Source organism: Orycteropus afer, unplaced genomic scaffold (genome assembly GCF_000298275.1).
Source record: "Orycteropus afer afer isolate SDZICR_OR568_19922 unplaced genomic scaffold, OryAfe1.0 scaffold00015, whole genome shotgun sequence".
NCBI lineage: Eukaryota > Metazoa > Chordata > Mammalia > Tubulidentata > Orycteropodidae > Orycteropus > Orycteropus afer.
This window is the reverse complement of record NW_006921602.1, coordinates 576,374-602,304: the sequence shown is the minus strand read 5'-3', so window position 1 is coordinate 602,304 and position 25,931 is coordinate 576,374. Positions and strand designations below refer to the sequence as shown.

Sequence of the window (25,931 nt, the reverse complement as noted above, 5' to 3'; positions counted from 1 at the left end):
AAGTAGATAGCCCCATCTACCTTCCCTAGTTTTCTTTTATATGTCCCTTGTCTATGTCTGTCTTTTCTTAAAGACACTTAACCACTATTCAGAAGTATTTTTCATCTTTTCTCAGGCTGTTATCAAAGAACAGCTTCAGGAGACTCAGGGGTTGTGTGAATATGCCATATATGTCCAAGGTAAGACATATATTTTCTCTCTTACTACAGAAGTGCACACTTTGTCTGGGTCCTTGAAAAAGAGCAAACAGCTTGTGAAGTATGCTCCTTAAAGGTCTTATTCAGTATTCTCTTTTTTTGAAATCTGAACATAATTCTTGTTCTGGTTTTGACTTCAGAAATGACTAATACTATTAAAAATTTTTTGCTCCAGTCCTTTATCCCATTTTTAGTTTTTGGCCAGTATTTTTCAGAATGGATGCTTAGGATCCCTGCCTTATGCAGTGATTTCAGGGCCAGAAGATGCTTTTGGAAGGATTCCTTGTAGTCAGGCTAAAAGAGATGAGAAAAGGCTTCAGGATTTTTTTAAGACAAGTCAGAATGGAGGAGGGAAGAAGCCTAGAAGTATATATGATAACCAGAGAATAAATCAAATTAATCAGAAACCAATTATAGGCGCTATGGCTTATACTTTACCCTTTAATGCCAAAAGTAGCATCCTTAGTTTTTCCGCAGACTTTCTCTGTGGTGTAATGATGGTTTTGGTTTACCATTTATTGCATTTGTAGTCATCAGATTAATACATAATTTTCTGAAAGAATTAATAAGAATAGGTCATTATGACCAAAAAAAAAAAAAAAGTTTTTGTATTCCCAGTATCACAAGTTCTAGACTTTCAGTGCCTGAAAATACTTAAGTGTATATCCTTCTAAAAACTTAGACCTAGGAAAAATTCTTGGTTCTGATTAAAAAAATTATCATAATGAAAACTGAAGTCTGAAATATTACTGTATTCTTTGCCAGAATCTCCTTGTTGGACTTGGGGTATCAATTCCATTTGCCAGTTTTGAGGTTTTCTCAAAACTATCAGGTGTAAGTCTGAATTACCATTGTAAATATAATTTCTGATGGGGAAGTCCAAGGATGTTCTTATTATGAAAAGAGTTTGTATGATGATTAAAATAAATTGTATTGTGATAAAATATATATAACAAAATGTATCAGCCATTTTTAAGTATATACTTCAGTAACATTAATTATGTTTACCATGTTGTGCAACCATCACCACTATCCATTTCCAAATATTCTTCTAACCCTAAACAGAAACTCAATGACCTTTAAGCAATAACTCCTCATTTGCCCCTCTCAGTTGCCCTTGGTATTACTAATAAACTTTTGTTTTTATGTATTTGCCTATTCTAAATATTTCATGTAAGTGGGATCAGATTGTCCTTTTGTATCTGATTTCTTTCACTTAGTGTGTTGTCAAGGTTAATTCATTTCCTAGTATGTATCAGAACTTCATTTTTTATATAACTGAATATTTCTTTGTACACTACATTTTGTTTATGTGTTCTTCTGTTGATGGACACTTGGATTGTTTCTACCTTTTGGCTACTGTGAATAATGCTGTGGTGAACATTGGTATACAAATATCTGTTTGAGTTGCTGCTTTCAGGTCTTTTGGGTATATGCCTAGGAGTGGAATTGTTGGGTTATATAGTAATTTTATGTTTCTCTTTTTGAGAAGCCATCAACTTTTTTCCACAGTGGCTTCATCATTTTCTAATCCCACCAGCAATGGATGACGATTCCATTTCTTCACATCCTTGCCAACACTTGTTATTTTCCATTATTCTGATAATAGCCGTCCTAGAGGGTATGAAGTACTGTATCATAGTGGTTTTGATTTCCATTTCCCTAGTAGGAGCTCTGGTAGCATAGTGGCTAAAGCACTTGACTGCTAACCAGAAGGCTGGTGGTTCAAACCCACCAGCCACTCCTCGGAAGGAAGGTTGGGCAATCCTACTTTCGTAGTGATACTGCCTCGGAAACCCAAGGAGGGGTCGCTATGAGTCGGGGCCGACTCGACGGCACATAACAACAACAACAACAGTGACTTATGACATTGAACATCCTTTCATTTGCTTGTTGGCCATTTGTATATCTTTTTTTGTGAAAGGTGTAAGTCCTTTGTCCATTTTTTGTTAAGGTTGTTTGCATTTTTGTTGTTGATGTTCCTTCTGTATTCTGGATTGTAAACTTTTAGCAGATATATCTTTTCCAAATAGTCTCCCATTCAGTAGATTGTCTGTTCACTTTGTTAATAAAGTTCTTTGATGCACAATTTTAATGAAGTCTAGTTTATTTTGTATTTTGTTGCTCAAGCATTTGGTATCACAGCTAAGAATCCATTTAAGAATCCTAAAACAAGGTCCTGAAGCATTACCCTATATTTTGTTCTAAGGGTTTTGTGGTTTTAGTTCTTAACATTAAAATTTTGCATTAATTTTCAGGTGTGGTGTGAGTTATGAGTCCAGCTTCATTCTTTTGCATGTGGAGATCCAGTCTTCCCAGTATTATTTTTTGAAGAGACTGTTCTTTCCCCTTTGAATGGACTTAGCACCCATGTCAGATACCTGTTGACCATCGATGAATGAGCTTATTTCTGAATTCTCAATTCTATTCCATTGGTTTATATGTCTATGGTCTAGCCTTACATCAGTACCAAACTGTTGTGGTAATTACAGCTTTATAGTATGTTTGGAATTGGGAAGTATAAGTTCTCCTACTCTGTTCTTCTTTTTCAAAATTGCTTTGGCTATTCAGGCCCCTGAAATTTCATATAAATTTGAGGATTGCCTTTTCCATATCTGCAAAGAAAGGCTGCTGGAATTACGATAGGGTTTGAGTTAAATCTATAGATTGCTTTGGGTAGTGTTAACATCTTAACAGTATTATATTCTCCATGAACATGGAATGCTTTTCCATTTATTTAGGTTTCTTTAATTTCTCTCTGTACTTTTTTTTCTTTTTAATAGTTTACAGTGTATAAGTCTTTTATCTCCCTGATTATGTTAGGTATTTTTTTTTTTTTTTTTTTAGTGTTATTGTAAATAGAATTGTTTCTTTAGTTTCCTTTTCAGATTGCTCATTGTTGGTGTATAGAAACCCAGTTAATTTGTGTGTTGCCCTTATATTTTATTATAATTTTCAAGGCACCTGATTATCTGTGTGGTGGATGCTGGGAGTATAGGAGTAAGTAGGTTGGAGCTCCCTTATTAAAACTTATTTTAGCTTGTCAACAACTTTGCTACTTGTTTCAAGGGTCTCTCTGCATACATAACCAACTGACGTCACATCTGATTATATAAAAGATATAATTATCCACAGAGTTTCTTTGTTATGACTTCCCTCTTCTCCAGTTTTTCTCATGCCAGGCTCATGGTTTTATTTTCTGTTTCTTGGCAGCATTGATATTTCGCCTAGAAGGACATATCCAAGAATCTCTAGAACTCTTTCAGACGTGTGCTATTCTCAGCCCTCAGAGTGCTGACAACCTCAAGCAGGTGGCCAGATCTTTGTGAGTATTGCACCCTGGGAGCTCAAGGGTACTCAGAGAAAATGGTGTGAAATGCATTCTGAAGTGGAGGCTGCTGTTGGCAGCTTGAGCACTTGATACCTGTGGCTTAGTAGATACATTAGGATTCACTTTTAAGAGTGTGAATTTATATTGAAATTTAAGTAATAGATTAAGGAACTGAGTATTTAAAAGACTGTGTATTCATTCTACTTTGATAGGAAGGACACTGATACTGTTTATAATATGAGTACTAATATCTCGTGTCCTAAGTCCCTTGATCATATAGGCAGTCCATGCAGTTTTTCTCATCTGCTGTCCCAACACTAGCATATACTTGACACTTGGTAGGTTTTCAGTATTTGTTAAATGAATGCCCTGAAGGCTTCTGGATGCAGGCAACCTCCAAAGTCTTTATACACTATTACGCACACCTTCATTTCAGAGCAGTAAAGTAGAATCCATCTCCATTTTCTTACGTATATTGGCTTACCTGTTTTGTCTTGTGTATAGAGCCCTAGAGTCCCCATTTCTCTCGACTCATGATCTAGTGCCAAAGAGATTTAGGCTTGGGAGGGAAGAGCATTTCCATAATAAATGATGATGATAAATAATGACAGTTCCTTTGCTTAATCTTATATACGATCTGGTTTGTGTCTGTTTTGGTTGACATTTGGGAGTACATTAGGGGGAGGAAAACATTACAGAAGACTTTCACTAAAATTGATGTGAAATGTAGACTGGGACAGCTGCTAGTACAATCCCTGCCAAAAGAGCTTGTGCTGTTAGTGTATAGGAGCCAGGGATTCGAACCAGTTCAGCCTGGTTCACTCATGGCTGATGAAGCAATGCTGTAATGGACTCAAATTTTTAAAATATAGGTGAACTGGAACACTAATTAGAATGGGAAAAATTATGCCTTGAAGCTCTGCTATGAACTTGAATTTCCTTTTTAGAAAACAAGGACATTGTGTGTGTTGCATAGCGTTCTGGTTACCTAGTGCTGCTCTGACAAGATTATACCACAAATGGGATGGCCTTAACAAACAAGAGTTTATTCTTAGTTTGGAGGCTTTAAGTCCAAGTTCAAAGTGCCAGCCTCTAAGGGCTGGGTGAAAGCCCCTCAACCTTGGGGTCCAGCTGTGACTCCTGTTCCCGGCCCACTGGAGTTAGAGGCATTTCTTCACTCAGACAGCTGCTGAGGCTGAGAAGCCCCCAGGCTGACAAGTAAAAAGGCACAGTCCCGATGTTACCAAACCACATGGCAGGCCATTAACTTAAGTCCATTGTAAGTCCCAAGGTCGGCAGAGCATGATAGGCTTCTGAGCAACGACACGGCTACATGCAGGGTCCATGCGTGCCATAGGCTCGAGACCATTGTCAAAGCTTCTCCTTAAATACAGGAAGCAGACCACATTCCCAAAGGCAGCTACTCAGCTGCTGTGGTGCATCCCACCATGGAGTTGATTGCCAGTCTCATCATGGGGAATAACTACCACCAGCTGCCCAGCCACTCACCAGGCCCAGCCAAGTTGACACACAAACATAACTACCACACTGGTTGAGTTGGAAACTTGTTGCCCTGCTCATAGATGGCAGCTGACTGTGCTGCTTTGAATGTGTGTTGCTCTCCACAGTCCTGGTAGTACCCAGTGTCACACATCAAGCTCCATAAAAAGCTCAATATGTGTCTTTTAAGCCTTCCATTCCAGAGCTGTGATCCATAATTTTTCCTGTTCCAGTTAGTGTTCTGGATCACCCAAAGTTGAAAAAAATTTGGATCCATTCTAGTTTTGCTTTGTCAGCCACTGGTTTGAATCCCTAATAGGAGTGCTACAAGCACAACTAGCTTGTAGGGAAGAGGCTTTTAGAATTCCCTGTTGGATGTAATAATGAGTGAAGTACAGGGCTAGTGGGGTTAGTCTTACAAAAGGTTTGAGGTAATAATTATGAGAAATGTATGTCTTCCACAGATTTCTTTTGGGAAAACATAAAGCTGCCGTAGAAGTATATAATGAAGCAGCTAAACTTAACCAGAAAGATTGGGTAAGCATAGAACTTTCAGAACTTTTTTATTACTAAGCATGCTAATGGTTCCACTTATCATTTGACTGTCTTATGTTATTATTACTGGATTCTACATATCAAAAAATGTCTTTATTTTGTACTCACACTTGATAATTTGACTAGGTGTAGGGTCAAAAGGAGTTTTGGTGGTATAGTGCCTAAGGCATTTGACTGCTAACCAGAAAGCTGGTGGTTTAAACCCACCAGCCACTCCTCGGAAAGAAGACTGGGCAATCTCCTTCCATAGAGACACCTCCCCGGAAACGCAAGGAGGGGTCACTGTAAGTCGCATCTGACTTGACGGCAGTGCATTGCATTGTGTTATAGGGTCAAAAGTCTATTTCTTCATAACTTTGCACTACTAACAGGGTGGTCCTTACTATGATTGCCAAGAGCAGTTTCCTTGTCCTTGCTTTCTCCTTTCTCTTTTAGCTACCTTAAATAAATGGGAATTTATTATAAGGGAATATGAGAGATTCCGTAAAACTTAAGGTGAGGTTAGATTTGAATTGATAAGAACTGGAAAGCTTCTTTCTGTAGATTAGGGGTCAGCAAACTTTCTGAAAAGGTCCAGATAGTAAATATTTAAAAGTATTGTGGCTTTATATGGTATCCATTGAAACTACTTAATGGCAGTTGTAGTGCAAAAGATCCATAGATAAACAGGTGTGGCTGTGTTCCAATAAAACTTTGTTTATAAAGAAAGGCAGGGAGACAGATTTGGCCCATGGTCCATAGTTTGCTGACCTCTGCTGTAGACTTCAACAGACTAACTCCAATGACATATGTCCCATCACAGTGGCTTCTCTCTAGATGGTGCTATCCATCCCCAAGTCCACAATACCTAGTAAATCTAGTGCTTGCACTAGTAACAAAGTTCAACAAGACACAAAATAACAAATGCTGGTGAGGATGTGGAGACATTGGGACTCTCATACACTGCTGGTGGATTATAAAATGGTACAACCACTGTGGAAAGCAGTATGGCATTTCCTTAAAAAGTTAGAATTAGAAATACCATTTGACCCAGCCATTTCATTACTAGGTATATATCCTAAAGAAGTGAGAGCCATGACAAGAACAGACATACGCACACCCATGTTCATCGCAGCACTATTTACAATAGTCAAAAGATGGAAATAACCTATGTGTCCCATCAACTGAGGAATGGATAACCAAACTTTGGTACATACACACAATGGAATACTATGCAACACTAAAGAATAATGTAGAATTGGCAAAACACTGTACAACATGGATGAACTTGGAGGACATTATGCTGAGTGCAATAAGTCATTCTTGTCCATTATTGTAAAAATCAAGGAAAGGTTTATCTATGGAAGGAAATTTTCTTTGTTGGTTACCAGGAGTGGGAGGGGAGGGGAGGGAACACTGTTAGATTATGGTAGAGGTAAGTATTGATTTGGGTGAAGAGAAAGGCAGTGTACCAAATGTGAGTGATCAACATGGTAGCATTGAGGAAGAGGAAGACAGAGAGAGGTACATGGGAGGTGCAGACAACAAAGATGAACCCTTTTGCACATATAGTACTGCGTTGTCAGTGAAGGCAAACATGGGTATACGGGTGGATAGATGGGTGGACAGGCTGAACTAGTAGGTATGTCTATGAAGCGGGGAATGTACCCAAGACCATGTATAGGGTTGGCAGACAATGGTCCTATAAGTGTATTTATATGATCTAAATTCCCAGGTGTATAGTAGAGCTGACAAGGGACAAGGTTGTAGTCACTTCTTGGTCACAGCCCAGAGGGACCGAGTGAGTGGTTGAACCTGTGGGCTCAGGACCATAGTCGCAGGGGACATCAAGCTCAACTGGCATAACATACTACACAAAACATACTTTGGCGAGTAGCGACTGGGATCTTAAAAGCCTGCAAGCAGCCATCTAGATGCAACAATGGGTCTCTCCTCATCCAGAGCAAAGAAGAATGAAGAAAACCAAAGATTCATGGAAAGAATTAGTCCTAGTGACTGGTACACTATGCGATCCACAGCCTATACGACTATGAGACCAGAAGAACTAGATGGTGCCTGGCTACCACTGTCAGCCACTCAGGAGGGGGATCTATGTAGGAGATCCTGGATAAAGAGGGAGAACAGTGTGGAACAAAACTCAAAATCATTTGGGATAAAAAAGGGGGACCAGGTTTGCTGGTCCGATAAAGCCTGGTGGAACCACTGAGACTATGGCCGCTAGCTGCCCTTCAGGTCTAGAATTAAACCCACACCTGTGGCTTCCAGCCAAGCAAAAGATAGGCATATGAGTTGAACATTTACCTGAGGTAAATACACTCCTTGGAGAGAACAATCATGGGAGAAAGAAAACTGTTTATGCACAAGGAGACAGCTCAGGGGGCAGGGGTACATGGAGGGATGTACACAGGGAAGAGGTGACTGTTGTGAGGAAGTAGGAGCGGAGCTGTTGCGTTGTAGTGAAGTGTCAATGTCATGAGACAAAGTGTATGTGAACTGCTGTATGGAAAGTGAATTTGCTCTGTAAATTTTCACCCAGATCACTCACACACACACACACAAATTTAGTGCTTGCAGCTAGCTAATTCTGTTCCAAACCAAATTTTTAGGGAAAGGAATCTGATTGGCTCAGAGGTACAGGTATATATGGCATAAAGACGGAGCTGTGTGGTCTGCTGCCCTATAAGCAGGGATTCTGAGTAATCTCTTCTGAGATGGGGGTACAGAGGGTTTGGATGGGGAACTGTTCTTAGAGAAAAAGGATATAGGGATGGGCAGGGTACCATAGACCCAGGAAGATCACTTGTTTATTCTGCTTTATACCTAATTTTTTATGTTAAGGAGCCCATTTTGTGGAATTAAATTTAAAGTTTAGGCTTAGCTGAGCAACACCAGTCTCTAAATGCCTGCCGTTCACTCTGATATCTACTCTGACACCTAAGCCTTTTCCCTTTCTTTTGTGTGTAGGAGATCTGGCACAACTTAGGAGTTTGTTACATTTACCTGAAGCAGTTCAACAAGGTAATTCATAGAAATGGTGGTGTCAGTTGACTGGTTGCCTGGGATTTCTTTGAGGGTACATGCATTGTTGCACAGGTACCATTGTTCTTTTTGTGCAATTCTTAGTGCTTGCAGAGGGGCTTGGAAATGAATTTAGAGTACCTTATATATTTAGTCCCATTTCCTACCCCTAATTTGTCATTATCCACCTGGATTTTTTTAAAAACATGTTTTCTGATTTGAACAAGAAAATAAAATATTCTAGAAATATTACAAGAAGAATGTCAGTGTAACTGCTTTTTTCCTTTCTTCTTTCTCTCTTTCCTTCAGTTCAATTTTCCATAGAAACAAGTATTCAGTAAAGCTTAGATATCAAAGAGTAGACCCTTAAGTCTTAAAGGTGTAGTCATGACCATGTGAGCTGTCTTATGCTCTGTCAGCAATTGATTTTAGTTTTTGAGGTCTTTTGTTGTTGTTATGTGCCGTTGAGTCAGACCAGACTCATAGTGACCCCTCCTTCGATTTCTGAGGGGGTATCACAACGGAAGTAGATTGCCCCATCTTCCTTCCGAGGAGTCAGTTTGAACTGCCGCAAGCCTTCTGGTTAGCAGTCAGGTGCCTTAGGCACTACGCTACCAGAGCTCCCATTTAAGGTCATTAGAAAATTTAAATGTTAAGTGGATGTGCTTTCTGAGAGTTCTCAGTTTTTAAGGTAATTTTTCATGGTGAGAACTTAACATTTCATTGTGATGAAACTGTAGGCTTCAAAGCTCTTAAATCAGAGAAAAAACAGTATGAGCTGACCTTGGTACTCAAAGGAAAAAAAAAAAAAGTACCTTAATTGAGGGCTAGACTAAATTATTAAGAGCTCCAAAGCTTAGTAGTAGTGGGGTTGGGGAGAGTCCTGATGATTGTCAAGTTTCATTATCCTTTCCCTATCGCTGACAGGACTGAGAGACTCTGAATGGGTTAATACCCATTTCACATTGTTTGATTTGTGTCAGTTTGAAAATTGGTGCAATCCGGTCTGTTCCTCAGGAATGTGAAAGAAAAAAAACCTGCACCTCAGCCTTTGAAGAATAAGTGTTAACTTTTATCCTGTAAGATATGTGTGTGTGTATATGTGTATGTGTGTGTATGTATGTATGTGTATATATATATATACATACATACACATATATATATACACACACACATATATATAATTATACACATATATTTATATTTAGTGGGCTCCTTAGGTTTTCTGGATAGATCTAAATATTGTTTTTTATATATATTTGGTTAGAAAGTTTTTCTCTTCAGAGAATATTTTAAGCAAGTAGATTTCTATTCATAGGTTACTCAGAACCTAGGGAAAGGGGGGATTGGTCTTTGGTTCAGCCTGTACTTATGAGAAGGAGAATTAGATTTTAGGTAAAGCTAGTAGGCTGAGCAAAATAACAATACCTGGCATTCTTATATAAACACTTGTTGAATCAATGAATGACTAAACAAAGCCCTTTTGATCATCTGCTAGCATATAAGCTCTACCAGAGCACAGTGGTTGTTTGTTAACTGTGTTATCTTTAGCACCCAGTGGATGCTTGTTGAGGGCATAAATAAGAACCATACACTCATTCGCTATCCTGTTGGTAGGGAAAATGAAGCCCATTGGGGAAATGTTGCACATTTGGTCAGTGGTGCAACTGGAATCAAGTTTGGTGCAGTGCTCTATGCTATACCATAATGTTTGTTACATTTACCTGATACATTAGTCATTGGTGTGAATAGCAAGAAGTGACATATTAGTCATTGGTGTGAATAGCAAGAAGCAGAAAACATTCAGAAAGGTTAATCATATTGTGTAAACTCTCCCAAGTGGCTCCAGAAACTAAAACCCCATGTTGCCAGTTGTCTTGTCAAGAAGCACAGTTTTAATAGGTTTTGCTTCTTCAGCTAGTGGGGTCCATTTGCTGAAATGGGATGTTACTACATTAGTATAGTAGGAGCTTTTTCTCTACCTCACCCATACAAAGTCATGTCCTTTTACCTTTCAGTGGTAATGATTGGGTTCTCTTTACTCCATTAACCTTGTTAGGCACAGGAGCAGTTGCACAATGCCCTACAGCTCAGTAGGCATGATCTGACTTACATAATGCTGGGAAAGATCCACTTGCTGGAGGGAGACTTGGACAAGGCCATCGAAATCTACAAGAAAGCAGTGGAGTAAGTGTGTTTATTTCCTTGAAAGCAGAAACTGAAAAACACTGGGAGCAGATGTAAAAACTCCCAAGCCTAACAGAAAATTGTGTGACTGATTGCTATGTGTATGAGCTAGAGTAAAGGTAAACTAAAGTTAAGGTTAAGGGGTCCTAATGGATTCCTTATGGAATCCATTTTACATCAGTATGGCTGGTTGAGGCTAGCTGGGCAGCTCTGTTCCCCAAGGTCAGTCAGGGATCAATGTTCCTTGCTTATTGACCCAGCACTCCTTAGGTTGTTGTCTTCATCTACACAGTTGAAGCTGGGTGTGGGGAGAGGATGCAAGAAGCTAACTACAGGATAAGCAGCTTATTTTGGTGGTGGTGGTGGTTATGGTGTTATGTGCCATCAAATTGGCTCTGACTCATAGCAACCTTGTGTACAATAGAAACACTGCATGGTTGTGCACCATCCGCAAAATCCTTGCTGTACCTAAGCCCATCGTTGGCAGCCACCATGTAAATTCCTCTTATTGAGGGCCTTCCCCTTTTTCACTGACCCTCTACTTTACCAAGCATGATATCCTTCTCCAGGGAGTGGTCCCTTCTGACAACTTGACCAAAGTAGGTGAGACGAAGTCTGGCCATTCTTGCTTCCAAGGAGCATTCCAGAAGCAGCTTATAGTAAGTTTTAAATGATGTACATTGGATGCTTACATTCCATGGCTCATAGTTAGTCAGGTGGCCACACTTAGCTGCAAGGGAAGTGGGCAGGCCCAGAAAGAAGGAGAGAACAGATTTTTGGGGTTAGCTGACAGATAGTCTGCCACTCTAATTTTACACTTTAGAACAGATCCTGTGTTTCGAGAGATTATTAGAGACAGATATCTCCTGATTTAGTAATAAACATCTGGTCTTTCTAGCATGAGACCAATATCATATTTTTTGAAATGTTAAGAGAGGCCACACCCCTGCTGGTAACAGAACTGTCTGACCTTACCATGATGATGTTCCCTCTCTAGGGACACACACTGCTTGTCTTTTCAGCCTAGGGTCTAGTCTTGTTTCTTTGAAGTGGGACAGTTGTAGCAAAATGTGTTAGTGTTCAATCACTTAATAGAATGTCTGTTGTGTGGGTTCCAGGTCTATTATTCCTGATAATTCAACTCTGAACTAAGGTTTCTTTTAACTTGTTACTCATCTTTGTTTTCTACAATGATGACCTCTTCTGGTTATATCAGTGCCTGTATTGCTTTCTGAATTTTCTTCAACCACGTGTGTCTAAATTGACACAAAAATCCCTTGGTTTATTGAGCTCTAAAAACAAAACACACTGCCATCAAGTTAGATCCGACTCATAGAGACCCCTCCTTGGGTTTCCAAGGCAGTATCACTACAGAAGTAGATCACCCAACCTTCCTTCCGAGGAGCAGCTGGTGGGTTTGAACTGCCAACTTTCTGGTTAGCAGTCAATAGGCACTACACCACCAGGCTCCTTTGTTAAGCTCCAAGACAGGCTTTTGTCATCAAGAGGATTGAGTAAGTTTACATGGGCAAGTAGGAAGGAACCATGTAGCATATGCAGAGTACCTCTTTGCCTATGGTGTTGGATGGTAGCTCTGATCTTGGCCTTCTAGAAGTTGGCTCTCTTAGATTAGTGCACCTGAACCCCAAGACATTCTTTCAGTGACTGTCAAAGGTTTAACTTACTGAAATTCTCAAAGAAGAAGAGGGGACAGTGGAGCATTTGGAGGCACAGCTTTGGAAAGAGTTGTTGTGTTTGGGGCTGGGGGACATGGATGCTGCCAGAATCATAGATGCCGCTTACTTGGTGTTGAGGAGGGAGGTGATCAGATAGATGTATATTATGGCAGAAAGTGAAAGACAAATTATAGGCAGTCCCCAGCTTACAAACAAGATTTGTCCCCAAGTGTGTCTTTAAGTAAAATTTGCAAGTAAGTTGCAACAGGTTCTTATTTAGTCTTACTTTAGTGCAAGGAAGGAGCTCTGGTGGTGGTGTGGTTAAAGCATTGGGCTGCTAACCAAAAGGTCAGTGGTTTAAACCCACTACCTGCTCAGTGGGAAAAAGATGAAGCAGTCTGCTTCCATAAAGATTTACAGCCTTGGAAACTCTATAGGGGTCAATATGAGTTGGAATTGACTTGATGGCCGTGGGTTTGGTGCAAGGAAAGGCTTGAAGACTTTCTGGTAAGATGGAGGAATAGGCAGACAAGCTCCACAGACCCTCTTCAACAAAGAAAAGGGAAACCAATTGACAGAGATACAGAAGATAATCCTGGAGTCCTGAGCTTTGAAAGGTAGTATATAGAAGTGGATTAGGGATCAACTAGTGGAAAAACCTGAATGAGAATAGTGAGTATGGAGACGGTTGGAGCAGTGGACTGTCAGCTACTCTGACAGGACCAACAGACTGAATATTTCCAAGTGGTGTTGGGACCTGAGAATTGACCTAAAGATCAGCCCTGGTCACCAAGGGATGCAGGGACAGCTGGGCTGGTGGCCTATGACTAGGAAGAGAAACAGCAAGGAGGGAGACAACCTGAGCTGTGGACTTTTGGCTATCCACTAATTGTTTATAAGCGGCAGCCATTTTAGATACTTAAAGTGACTGAGGGTGCAGCCATAAAGTGACCAAGGGCACAGCCATTTGGAATCTTTATAAGTAGTGGCCATTTTGGATTTTACAGTGACAGCAGTCTCATTCGGATTCCAGGGACCTAAGAATAGGCTCTGTTTGCTGAGGATGGCAGGGACATGAGGGAGGCTGACAATGGGAAAGGAAACAGGTGGTGAGTATATAAGTGCTGGTGAATAGAGGAGCACAGCACAGTACCCTGCTTATGTAGATAACATACAAAGAAAACGAAAATCATGGGCAAGTCACTCCAGCATACCATCACCAATTAAATATAAACACAAAAATGTCACAATGCCTTGGAGACAACAGAGCATCACAGTCCACACAATGAAGCAAGATAAAGCAGGAGAAACAAGAAACCAGGATACAGACCCAAAACAACATCCCTGAGGAAGATGCAGCATTGGAACTCCCTGATAAGGATTTCAAAAGAATTATATTTAGGTATCTTCAGTGAATTGAGAGACAGATCAAGGAAAACACTGACAAAATTGAGAAAAACACAGAGAAAACCCTAGAACAGTTTCGAAAGACAATACAAGAACAAAATGACAAAATAAATGAAAAATTAGAAATGATACAAAATCTACACATAGAAATCCAGGAGATTAATACTAAATTTTCAGAAATAGATACACACTGCCATTGAATTGGATCTGACTCATAGCAACCCGTCCTTGGGTTTCTGAGACAGTATCACTACGGAGGTAGATTGCCCAACCTTCCTTCTGAGGAGTGGCTGCTGAGCAGCCTTCTGGAGCAGTCAAATGCCTTAGGCACTACGCCACCAGAGCTACCATTGAACAGGCAGAGGAGTAGAACTGAATCAATGGAAGACAGAATTAGTGAGATTGAAGGCATATACCTGAGTACTTCTTTAGAAAGTGATCAATCAGAATAAAGATCAAAACAAAATGAAGAAAACTTAAGGTTCATGTGGGATATCATCAAAAGGAATAACCTACCTGTAATTGGAATTCCAGAACAGAAAGAGACAAATAAAACCAAAGAAAAAATTGTTCAAAATTTGTTGGAAGAGAATTTTCCTGGTATAATGAAAGATGAGAATATGTCCGTTGAGGAAGTCCAATGAACCCCAAACAGGATAGACCCCAAAAGAAAATCACCAAGACATACCACCATCAAACTCACCAAAACCAAAGACAGAAAGAATCCTGAAAGCAGCATGGGAAAAATGAAAAGTTACCTACAAGGGCAAATAAGACTAAGCTTGGATTTCTTCACAGAAACCATGCAGGTGAGAAGACAGTGGGATGGTATATATAAAACCCTGAAAGAGAAAAATTTCCAACCAAGAATTATATACCCAGCAAAATTGTGCCTCAGATATGATGGTGAAATGAGGACATTTCCAGATAAGCAGAAATTAAGGGAATTTGTTAAAACCAGACCAACCTTACAAGAGATGCAAAAGGGAGTCCTTTGGACAGAGAAGCAACAACAGCAAACAATAACTGACCATTAATACACATGGTGACATAACCCAGAAACCAACCTAGCTATGGAAGTAGCCAAAGTAAATAAACCTACAAGGTTGTAAACAGGGAACCAGAGACATCAATTGACAAATGAGGACAACTACAAGCTAAAAAGAGGGAAAAAACTGTATCGTTACAGAATTTCTAAATGGTAGGGAAGACAACTAGTAGAACAGACTGTTCTAAACTTGGGGAGAAAACTATAACTCACAGGGTAACTGAAAAAAAAAAAAAAGGATAAACCTCCACATCAAAATAAAATAGAGAACCAGCCAAAATATTTAGCAAATACTAAAACAGTAGCAATGAAAGAAATGATAACACGATTCATAAACAAAACGAGCTCAGCATAGAAAATTATACGGAACAAAGAAAACACCACGAGAAAGCACATAACAAAATGACAGCAACAAACTCATACTTGTAGATAATTACGTATCTGGCAAAGAACGTATCTCTAAGATTTATAGAAAACTCCAGCTCCTCAACACCAAAGAAATTAACAATCCAATTGAAAAATGGGCAGAAGACGTGAATAGACACTTCCCCAAGGAGGATACTCAGGTGGCCAGCTAATACATGAAGAGATGCTCACAATCATTGGCCATCAGAAAGATGCAAATCAAAACAACAATGAGATGCCATCTCACCCCACCCAGCACTGATGGCACGGTTCAGTGAGACAGAAAATACCAAATGCTGACGAGGATGTGGAGATACTGGGGCTCTCATACACTGGTGGTGGGACTGTGAAGTGATACAACCACTGTGGAAAGCAGTAGGGCGATTCCTTAGAAAGCTGGAATTGGAGATACCATTTGACCCAGAAATCCCATTAATAGGTATATATCCTAGAGACGTGAGAGCCAGTACAGGAACAGATAGATATGCACACCCATGTTCTTCATAGCACTATTTAAAACAGCAAAAAGGTGGAAACAATGTACGTGCCCATCAGTGGAAGGAGTGGATGACCAAACTGTGGTACATACGCACAGTGGAATGCTGTGCAGCACTAAAGAATAATGCAGAGTCTGCAAAACACCGTATAACATTGGATAAACCCATTGGAGGACATTATGCTGAGTGAGATAAGTCAATCACAGAAGGATAAATACAGTATTAGTTCGTTGTGGAGGGTCAAGAAAAGGTTTATATATGGAGGGAAACTTTCTTTGTTGGTTTTCAGGGGTGAGAAGGAAGCGGGGGAACACTGCAAAAAAATGCATTGACCCATGTCACTTTAGTTTTGTGTATTTCACTGTACATAAATTATATTTCGATAAAATGCATTTTTTTTTTTTTAAAAACAAGGGCTTGAAGGCTTTTCATTAATTTAAAAGCTACATGTGCAGCACCTGAAGGTGATTGTGATGAAGAATTTGTTGCAAGTTACAGGTTGGTTTCAAAGTGAGAGCACATTTATATAATATTAAAGGACAAGTATGGGGTGTTAGTTAGATGTTCATACCTCAGGGACTGCAATCATGTAAGCTGTTTGGCCGGCTCAGGCCTCCCCTGGCTTCTGGTTCTTGTCTTCCCTGAGGCACTCAGTGCTTTACCTTATTCCTTAGAAGCCCTTTGACTTTTTCACTGTTGAGACTGCCTGATGATCCTGTAGTCAGATCATCTTAGCTCAGAGTTGTTTTGGTTTTGTGACAAAGACAAATATCAGTGAGGAATTGGGAAGACAGATACTTTTTTTACTTTAGCCAGTGTTTATTCCCAAAGGCCAATGGCTGATTCTTTCCTGGGGCTGGATCCTACATCTCTTCTTTTGTTTAGTTTGGCTATTTAGTATGGCTTTTTGTTTCATTTGGAGAGCAAAGCATTAGGAAAGGGCCTCTTGGGATCCTAAATTACACAGACATTGTGTCATTGTGAGCACAGAAAAAGAAATCTACGAGAGGGAGCTGGCTAAAACTTGTGTGTTCTAGACTGACTTGGCTTATCCAGCATTGCTCTATAATTCTATAGCTGTAGTCTAGAGCGTGACTCAAATGTTCCATAGATTCTTTCTTCCCTCAGGGCCTTTAGGAGTCTGCATTATAAGCAGGGCTTCAAACTGGATCGGTCATGGTCGATGAAGCAACACCAGAACAGAACCGAATTTTAAAAATTTGGGTGAACTGAAATGCTAACTAATCATAACAGGAACCTCTGGAATGAGAGACTTGAAATAGGCATAGTGAGCCCTTTCTGGAGCCTGATGTGTGACATTGGATTATTGCTAGGAATATGGAGAGTGACAGACTTTCAGAGTGGCATGGTCAGCAGCTATCTTTGAGCCAGGCACAGCTGTTTTCAACTCAGCAGGTCAAGAGATTTGGTTGCTGTGCAGTGCACACGCTGCCTTTGCTTTCTAAGAGGAAAATTAGGTTTGCAGCAGGCTTCGACCCATAATTTTTTCCATTCCATTTAGCATTCTAAGAAGTTCATTTTAAAAACTCAGGTCCCATCCAGTGTCACTTGACTGAACCGGGCTGAAGCAGTTGACACTCTGATTGTAAGTCCCATTCCTTTCTTGCTTGAACATTCTCCCTCTGGCCAGGGTTGAAATAACTTACCTTTTTTTTTAACTAACCCCTAAGAAGTTAGAGGGTGTCTCAGAATGGACCTTATTACTTCCCTGTGCACCAAGAAGCCAGAAATAGCCTTCTCTACTTTTATTTTTTTAATTGTGATTTGGGTGAAAGTTTACAGAGCACATTCATTTTCCAATCATCAGTCTGTACACATTTTATTTCGTGAGATTGACTGCAGTTCTCATAAAGTAACATCTCTCTTTCCACTTCTTCAGTGTGGTTACCTTTTCCCTGTGTCCTTCTTTCCTATGCATTCCTGCCCCCTGAGCTATCTCCCTGCACACATGCTGCCCTTCTGACCTCCCATGGTCAGCTGTTCTAAGGAATGTTAATTGTTCCTCTTATAGGCCTGCCTGCCTGTGGTTGGCTGGAAGCCATGGGAGTAAGTTCAATTCCAGGCCTGAAGAGTGATTAAAAAAAAAACCAAAAAAACGAAACTCACTGCCATCAAGTCGATTCCAACTCATTGCGACCCCTTTGGGTTTCCAAGGCAGTGTCACTATGAGTCGGGGCTGACTCGACGGCAAATAACAACAACATCATCACTATGGAAGTAGATTGCCTGGTTAGCAGTCAGAAATGCCTCATACACTACACCACCAGAGCTCCTTCGAAGGGTGACTGGGGGCCATAATCTTGGGGGTATCAGACCAGTAAGTCTGGGAAATGACCTACTTTTGAATGAAATTCTCAACTTGCCTTCAGGAATATCCATGGGGAATGGGAGCTCACCTGAATCTCATTTGCTGCAAAAGAGCAGATTACTTGGAGTGTGTCTCAGTGTTTCCCACACATCTTGTTTCTCTCTGAGCATAACTGATCTGTATTTGCAGGTTCTCACCAGAAAACACAGAACTTCTCACAACTTTAGGATTACTCTACTTACAGGTAATAAAAACTCTTTACTCATTCACTCAAAAACTCTTTACTCATTGATGTTAGGAATGCTTTTGGATTTGTGTGGATGGTTGTTGCCTTGCATTTTAACATTACTCAGACATATTTTATCAACGGGCATATGAAACACATGAGTCTTGGCTCTCTGTATTTGATATTCTTTGTCTGCTAAAGGAATGAATAAATTTCCTGCATTCAAGTCAGAAACAATTTTATTTGGGTCTAGTGCAGTTACGATTCTTACTCCACCACGGAAAAATTATTTGGTATTGTCTGGGGGTGCTGTTATTTTCTTATGGAGGAAAACTGATAAAAGTTAGCACTATCTAGGGCTTTGGGGCAAAGACCATTTCTGCTGCATCTTCAAACCAGGAGAAAGGGAAGGAGGGAAAAGAGTCTTCCTTTCCCCCACTTTTTTGTTTTTGGGTGATTTGAGTAATATTTTACAGAGCAAATTCATTTCCATACAGCAGTTCATACACATTTTGTTTCATGACATTGATGGTAGTCCCCATAATGTAACAGCTGTCTTCCCACTTCCTCCCTATGTGCTAGGAAAGAGACAAAGAGTGTACTTTGACACTAGAATAAAGAGAATTCCTGAGTGTTGATGGGGTTTAAGCTCCATTACTTCTCTTTGCATCAGCCTGAGGATCAGGGGGTCAAGGGTCCCTGGGAAGCCTCATCTATGCCTAGCTCTCCTCTCCCCAAACTTCCAAGTTCCCTGCTCATGATCCTGCTTCATCTCTGCCTCGGTGGTGGCCTTAGTGTCAGTTTTATTTTTCTTTAAAAGGAATCAGGAGCTTGACCTGGTATCCACTAATCCTCCTGGACTTTGGTTTGGCCCAAGGGAGATGAGGCTAACCAATCCATTTCCTGTTAAGAGACATTAATGTGCAATAGCATGAATATGACAGATGAGATTATTCCTACAAATATATACTGTCAGGGAACAAATTAGCAAAATGGGGAAACCACAAATATTATGGGGATTTTAGTTTATCTAGTGCCTGTAATTTTTTTTTTTTTTTAATCAAAGGAACTAACAGAAATCTGGGTGCTTCTATCTGGGATGTGGTCAGCCAGACTCCTTAACTGCCATCTCCCCTCTGATGTGAATTCTCTGGTTTGCTTTCTCTCCAAGCTCGGCGTTTACCAGAAGGCATTTGAGCACCTTGGAAATGCACTGACTTATGACCCTACCAACTACAAGGTATTGCAGGCTGTCAAACCCCAGAGCCTTCATACATCTGATCTCATGGTTTCTACAAATGGTCTGACCCCAGAAAGTAATGGGATATCTTCTGCCTGAGGAATTATTTTTTTCTTAGAAAACATATAAATGAACGGTGACTCTGTTTATTTGAAAATATTGTAAAGTGTTGGTACTCTGCTTCTTACCTTCTGAAAGAGCACATTTGTGAAACTGTAGCACCGGTAAAGTTTTATGTGTTACTTGGAAAATTAGCAAAAACCTCTGCAACTACTGTCAAAAATAATTGTGGTAAAATGGTTTCCAAAAACCTGTAAAGGATTTGAGATTACAACCCTTCCCCAGGACTTAAGGGGCGAGAAGGAGGGTAAGCAAGTGGCTGAGTATCACGAAGGGAGATTTGAGAGACTGTGTGCGGGATTCAGACTCAGTCCTGATCTGGGAAATCCTGTCAGCTTGACTGGGCCACCTCCTTGTTTACCAAGCTCTGTACTTTGACTCCTTTCCTTAGGGAAATGAAAGGGACTGGACACCTAAGGCTCACACACCCTCTGTCCATGGCAGAGGAGCTGTAGCTTAAGTAGCCAAGGGCAGATTTGGTTGGAGGTGTCTGGAGCACTTGGTGTACCAGAGAGGAGCAGCAGGGAACAGATTAAAAGCAATTTTGTTTCCGAGGCCCTGATACTTGAAAATATTGACTACCCTAGCTGGACACAGGGGACAAGTGAAATGGGTAAAAGCCAGTGACATTTTATCTTTTCTCTCTCTGTACTGACCCAAAGAGAGCTACAGCAGAGTGGAGGGACATTCCTTACATCCATTTATCCCAGTAGCTTGAATATATTATCTATCTCCTTGGAATAAGGTTTTCAGTCCCATCTATGCTAGTGGGCTGCTGAGTATCAACACTTAGGAAGGCCTCTTCACTGCTATAGTCTTCTGAGATTGACTGAATTACTAACTTGCCTGTGTCCCATGTTTCAGGCCATCTTGGCAGCAGGCAGCATGATGCAGACCCATGGGGACTTTGATGTTGCCCTCACCAAATACAGAGTCGTAGCTTGTGCTGTGCCAGAGAGTCCCCCACTCTGGAATAACATTGGAATGTGTTTCTTTGGCAAGAAGAAATACGTGGCAGTGAGTATTTCCTTGTGTTCTTTCTTTGTGTTTGTGCATGTAGTCACTGGGTTTGCCGTGCTTGCCAACCCTTCTCATCACTCTGTCCCCTCACACCTGCAGGCTATCAGCTGCCTGAAACGAGCCAACTACTTGGCACCCTTCAACTGGAAGATTCTATATAATTTGGGGCTTGTGCACTTGACCATGCAGCAGTATGCATCAGCTTTCCATTTCCTTAGTGCGGCCATCAACTTCCAGCCCAAGATGGGGGAGCTCTACATGCTCTTGGCTGGTAAGAGACACCATGTGCAGACTCCTCCCCTGTTTCTAATGAGGGAGAAGCAAATTATAGTTACAGGAGGCCCAAGGCTTAATATCCCATCATAGCCATTCCCTTGCAGACACTATAGGACTCTGGATTGCTCTCTTAGAGGTTGAAGGAAGATTTAAGGGGAATTTCACTCAGACACCCAGCAGTTAAATGAAGATAATCCCTAGTTCACCTCCTTTTGCCAATTTTTTTCTCCTGGCTTGACAATTTAATTTTATGTATTATAAGTCCAACTAAGTCCTAGATTTCATAGAATACTAAGAGCTCAGGCTTTAGGTGGGCTCTTGCCTTCACCATTTGTTAGGTGAACAGTGATTATTAACGATTGTTTTTGTTGTGGGTATACATCTGGACCATTATTATTAATTATGTTGTTGCTGTTGTATCATTGGTCTCTGGGTAGTAATTCTAAGTCAAGCTATCTTACATTAAACCCTTATCTCCTTTGAGCAGGATGGTCTAGAGTGTTGTTCCTTTCCTGAAAACCCGTTTTATTCCATACATATTCAAACGTTGATCACAAAAATTTATGAAGATTAATCAAATAAACTATAACATTTATTATGTAAAATCAAGCATAAAATTTAAAAGTACTGGCACTGTTCTTTCTGGGGGATATTTTGTCATATACTGAGTTTAAAATGTAAGCCTAAAAGCAGTTTCTGTATCTTCATTGGTAGTGGTCTTCACGTCTCTTTTTTTTTTTTTCCTCATTACTGTGGGGGTTTTACTTAGAAAGGTTGCAAAAGCAAATTGAGTAGTAGTGACTGGTGGCGCGGTGCCTAAGGCATTTGGCTGCTAACCATAAGGTTGGCAGTTCAAACCCACCAGCCACTCTGCAGAAGGAAACTCAATGGTGGTTGCTATGAGTTGGAATTGACTCAGTGACAGTGGGTTTGGTTTTTTTTGAATACAGACAGCCCATGTTCTAATGGGAACATAGAAATACAAACAAACAAGCCATACTATAAGGCAGCGGTTCTACCTCTACATAAAGTAGAGGTGGCCTTCACACTGGATTTTGAAGGATAAGCTGGAATTCAGTAGTGGAGAATGTGGCGTGGGATGTTTCAGGCTAAGAAGAACAAAGGCACGTGGCCATAAAATTGCAGTTAGTGGCATCAGTGGTATAGATTGTGGTGGGAGATGAGTCAGGAAAAGATAGTTTGGGGCCAAATTATATAGAGCTGTGGTACAGCATAGGGACTTTAGACATTATCTTAGAGGCCATGCTTTTCAAGTGGGATTTCCATGAAAATGTCTGCTAGAAGTGAAGTACACAGGTTGGTGAGCAGGTGGGTTGAGCAGGGCTTCTGGAACAGCTTTGCTTGTGTTTTGTATAGCAGACTTCCAGGAAACACTGATTTCAAGAAAGGGGGTTCTGTTGCTAAATGAAAGTTTAAAAATCACAGTTGTTGGTGATGGGGAACCAATAGGATTCTTACATAGGATAATGACATGGTTAGATTAGTCTGTGCATCTTTAAGATACCTGATGGCATTGTGGAAGGTGGAGTGGAGGCAGGTGGAGGCATCAACAGTGGGAGGAAGAGTTGGAAAGGCTGGAACTACTTGGACCTGAACAAGGACAAAGACAGAAGAGGAATTGGAAAGTAGAATATATATAGAACTTGACACTTGATCAGTTTTAGAGGGGGCACTGTGGGAGAGAACTACACCAGGTGTCTAAGCTAAGTGACTGATTAAATGATGAAGCCCTTAGCTGATAGGGTGAAGGAAGAGTTTAGTTTGGGGGCTGAATGAACCGTGGTCTTGAAACATCTCTTTTGTTTTCTAAGCTGGGCTCTTCAGCTGCATTGCTCACTTTCTTTGTTGCAGTGGCTCTGACCAATCTGGAGGATGTAGAGAATGCCAAGAGAGCCTATGCCGAAGCAGTCCTCCTGGATAAGTAAGCTGTTGTGTTGGGAATGGTATTGGGGAAGGTAGGACTCTCCAAAGCCACGAGGTGGCGCCATAGCACTAGTGCTGGCTGAGTGAGCTCAGCTCTGCTTTGTGGCCTCTGTACAGAGGTCTAAGTGGAGAAGGATGTGGCTCCAGAGCTCACGATGACTCAGCAGGAATTGACACTGGCTCTTCCTGAGAGAACGTTTCCAGTCCCAGTGTTAGTAGTCAGGATGCCAGAGAAAGTCAGAGCAGACGTGGGGCTGGATGGTATGATAATGGTGGGCCTCTGGGTTCAATTTTACCGAAGAGAAACTTGACGCTCCTTTGGAAAGCAGGGTTTTTGTGGTTGCTGTCACACTGACTCTGACTCATGGGATCTCATACGTATCGGAGTAGAACTGTGCTCTGCAGGCTTTTGTGCTCCAAAGGATTTTCAAAGGCTGATTTTTTGGAGGTTGATCACCAAGCCTTTCTTTCGAGGTGCCTCTGGGTAGACTCAAACATTTAGGTCAGCAACCAAGTATGTTAACCATTTGTATCACCCAGGGACTCCAGAAAGCAGCATAGGGATCCTTTTTCAACCCTGACCCAGTTGGTTTCTGTGGAGGTCTGAGATGTCAGACTTGGTCCCAATATCTGGTCTCTGGTTGGACAATTAATTCCTTGATTCTTCTCCACAGTCCACACTGCATGTGTGTCCCCATCTTGCTGGGTAATGGAAGACTGTCTGTTTACCCAGTTTTGTTTGGTTTGTGTGTAATGAGAAGGATCTCCAAGTGACTGTTGTAAAACCCCAGCTCCTTAGACTGTTTGTCTGCCACAGGTGTAACCCTTTGGTGAACCTCAACTATGCTGTGCTGCTCTACAACCAGGGAGAGAAGAGGGGCGCCCTGGCCCAGTACCAGGAGATGGAGAAGAAGGTCAACCTAGTCAAGCACAGCAGCTCTCTGGAATTTGACTCTGAGGTGTGTCTTTTAGCAGCTCCTAGGAGACATAGCAAGTGGTCAGGAGACTTTTGAATCAAGCCCAAATAATCCCAGTATTATAGGTTCATGGCTGTTTTCAGGTTTGAAGTTGCTGGTGGCATGAATTCTTCAATGATTAACAACCTAAGAAAAACTGTCCTGGAAGACAATAATTATAAAAGGGAATTAAAGCTTACTGAGTTATTGTCATTGATATTACAACTCATCTGAGTTGAAATCTGTTTCTTTATAGATTTTGCCTCCTACTTCTCATCTAGGAAAAGCAGGAGTTTAGCCCAATAATGCACCAAACTTGGTTGTTGGGTTTTGAGATTCTGCATAAACTCCCTTGCCACCATTTGGGGCAGTTTGTGTTCTCTGCTATTTGAGAATGATTTCTTTGCAGAAAGCACTTCTTCTGTCAAATGCCAGGGATCCAAAACCAAACCAGTTGCCGTCTACTAGATTCTCACTCACAGGGACCCTGAGTAGAACTGCCCCATACAGTTTCTAAGGCTGTAATCTTTATGAGGGCAGATTGCCACATCTTCCTGCCACAGAGCAGCTGGTAGGTTCGAACCTTTTGCCTTTTGGTTAGAAGCCGAGTGTTTAACTACTGCACCACCAGGGCTGTTCATACCAGGACTAGCAGTCACTGTGGCAGCTAAAATTCCCTGATGGACGGCCTAGGCACAGGGAGGTGAGCTTTCTCTGCCAGTCATGCCTGTGATTCTTGTTTTCTTCTCATGTGGGCACAAGATGGTGGAGATGGCCCAGAAGTTGGGAGCAGCTCTCCAGGTTGGAGAGGCACTGGTCTGGACTAAACCAGTTAAAGACTCCAAATCAAAGCACCGGACCTGTTCAACCAGCAAGCTGGCTGTTTTCCAACAGCCTCTCGGCTCTAATCAGGCTCTAGGACAGGCGATGTCTTCAGCAGCTGCATACAGGAAGCTCACCACAGGTAGGAGGCTGCACAAAGCTCCATGAGGACCTAAGGCCCAAACCCCTTGTGGCAGCAAAGAGGCTGCAGCTTTGAGTGAGGCTTGTACTTTTCACACTCAGAATGTCTCCAGTAGTAGTGTTGCCCAGAGGGGAAAAAGCCCCAGGGTGGTCAAAGTGGCACGTGTCTCCTTAAGGCAAGCTGTGCAGTAGTAACAGCTGCTGTCAGGCTTAGTCAGATGATCAATACGTTGGATCTTTACAGTTTTCATGCTTATAAATACATCGTTATAGTACATTGTGTAATGCAGTCCTGCTTGAATTTTCACCATCTCATCGTAAGTTGGCATGTGCAGGTAATGAAAGATTTCTTTCACTGACGTGTCGAGTGCAAACTTGACTGCTGGTTTCTCTCTTCAGTCATGGTCTTCCCTCATGGTTGTAAAATCCACCGCAGTTCCACTAATCCTAGAAAATAATGGAGTTTCCTCTTAGCAGTAAAAATAATGATTTCTTCTGGAATTGTGAACTCAGAATTCAAGCTGTTTGTTTCATTATCAGGTGCTGGAGGAACATCCCAGCTCACCAAGCCACCATCTCTTCCTCTGGAACCAGAGCCCACTGTGACAGCAAGTTCAGCTGACACCACTCTTGCAACTGAAGCATCAGAACAAATAAGAGAAAAATAGGAGTAGAATGTCCCCAGAGTGGGGGTTTCTTTGGCTAGGATGTACTAGATTAGGAAAGGTCACGTGGCACAGGCAGCGTGATGACCAGCACTATCTCCTGGCACAGGCTCAAAACAGAATGCCAGGCGTGCTGTGGAGCAGGAAGAACCCATAGAGGAGCCTGAGATCTGTGCAGCAGCCCTGCAAACCTCGTCTGCCAGGGACAAGGGAGAAGACAGTGCAGGAAGATCCTGTGAGACTGGGAGCAAGGTTCTTGGTGCCGTATATGTATGGAGCTCCCAGAAGCAGCAGGCCATATGGAGCTGTTTGATGTCAAAAGGACTTTTATCTCCTGGATGAATGACCCCTTCCTTTGTGCAAGGAGAGGC

At 41.3% G+C, this 25,931-nt stretch overlaps 1 protein-coding gene across 1 annotated transcript in view; it reads left to right on the top strand.

The window, feature by feature from the left end:
* BBS4 (Bardet-Biedl syndrome 4) overlaps positions 1–25,563 on the top strand; it is a gene marked incomplete at its 5' end in the record, with an annotated part of 42,802 nt that extends 17,239 nt beyond the window's left edge. The window contains 13 exons of the mRNA XM_007958627.1: positions 116–179; positions 3,411–3,522; positions 5,493–5,565; positions 8,548–8,601; positions 10,661–10,788; positions 18,340–18,394; positions 19,548–19,616; positions 20,601–20,753; positions 20,856–21,027; positions 22,905–22,974; positions 23,794–23,935; positions 24,695–24,896; positions 25,436–25,563. Of these exons, the coding sequence (XP_007956818.1) occupies positions 116–179; positions 3,411–3,522; positions 5,493–5,565; positions 8,548–8,601; positions 10,661–10,788; positions 18,340–18,394; positions 19,548–19,616; positions 20,601–20,753; positions 20,856–21,027; positions 22,905–22,974; positions 23,794–23,935; positions 24,695–24,896; positions 25,436–25,563 (1,422 nt within the window). The remainder of the gene's footprint in view (positions 1–115; positions 180–3,410; positions 3,523–5,492; positions 5,566–8,547; positions 8,602–10,660; positions 10,789–18,339; positions 18,395–19,547; positions 19,617–20,600; positions 20,754–20,855; positions 21,028–22,904; positions 22,975–23,793; positions 23,936–24,694; positions 24,897–25,435) is intronic.
* Between the last annotated feature and the right edge of the window lie 368 nt (positions 25,564–25,931).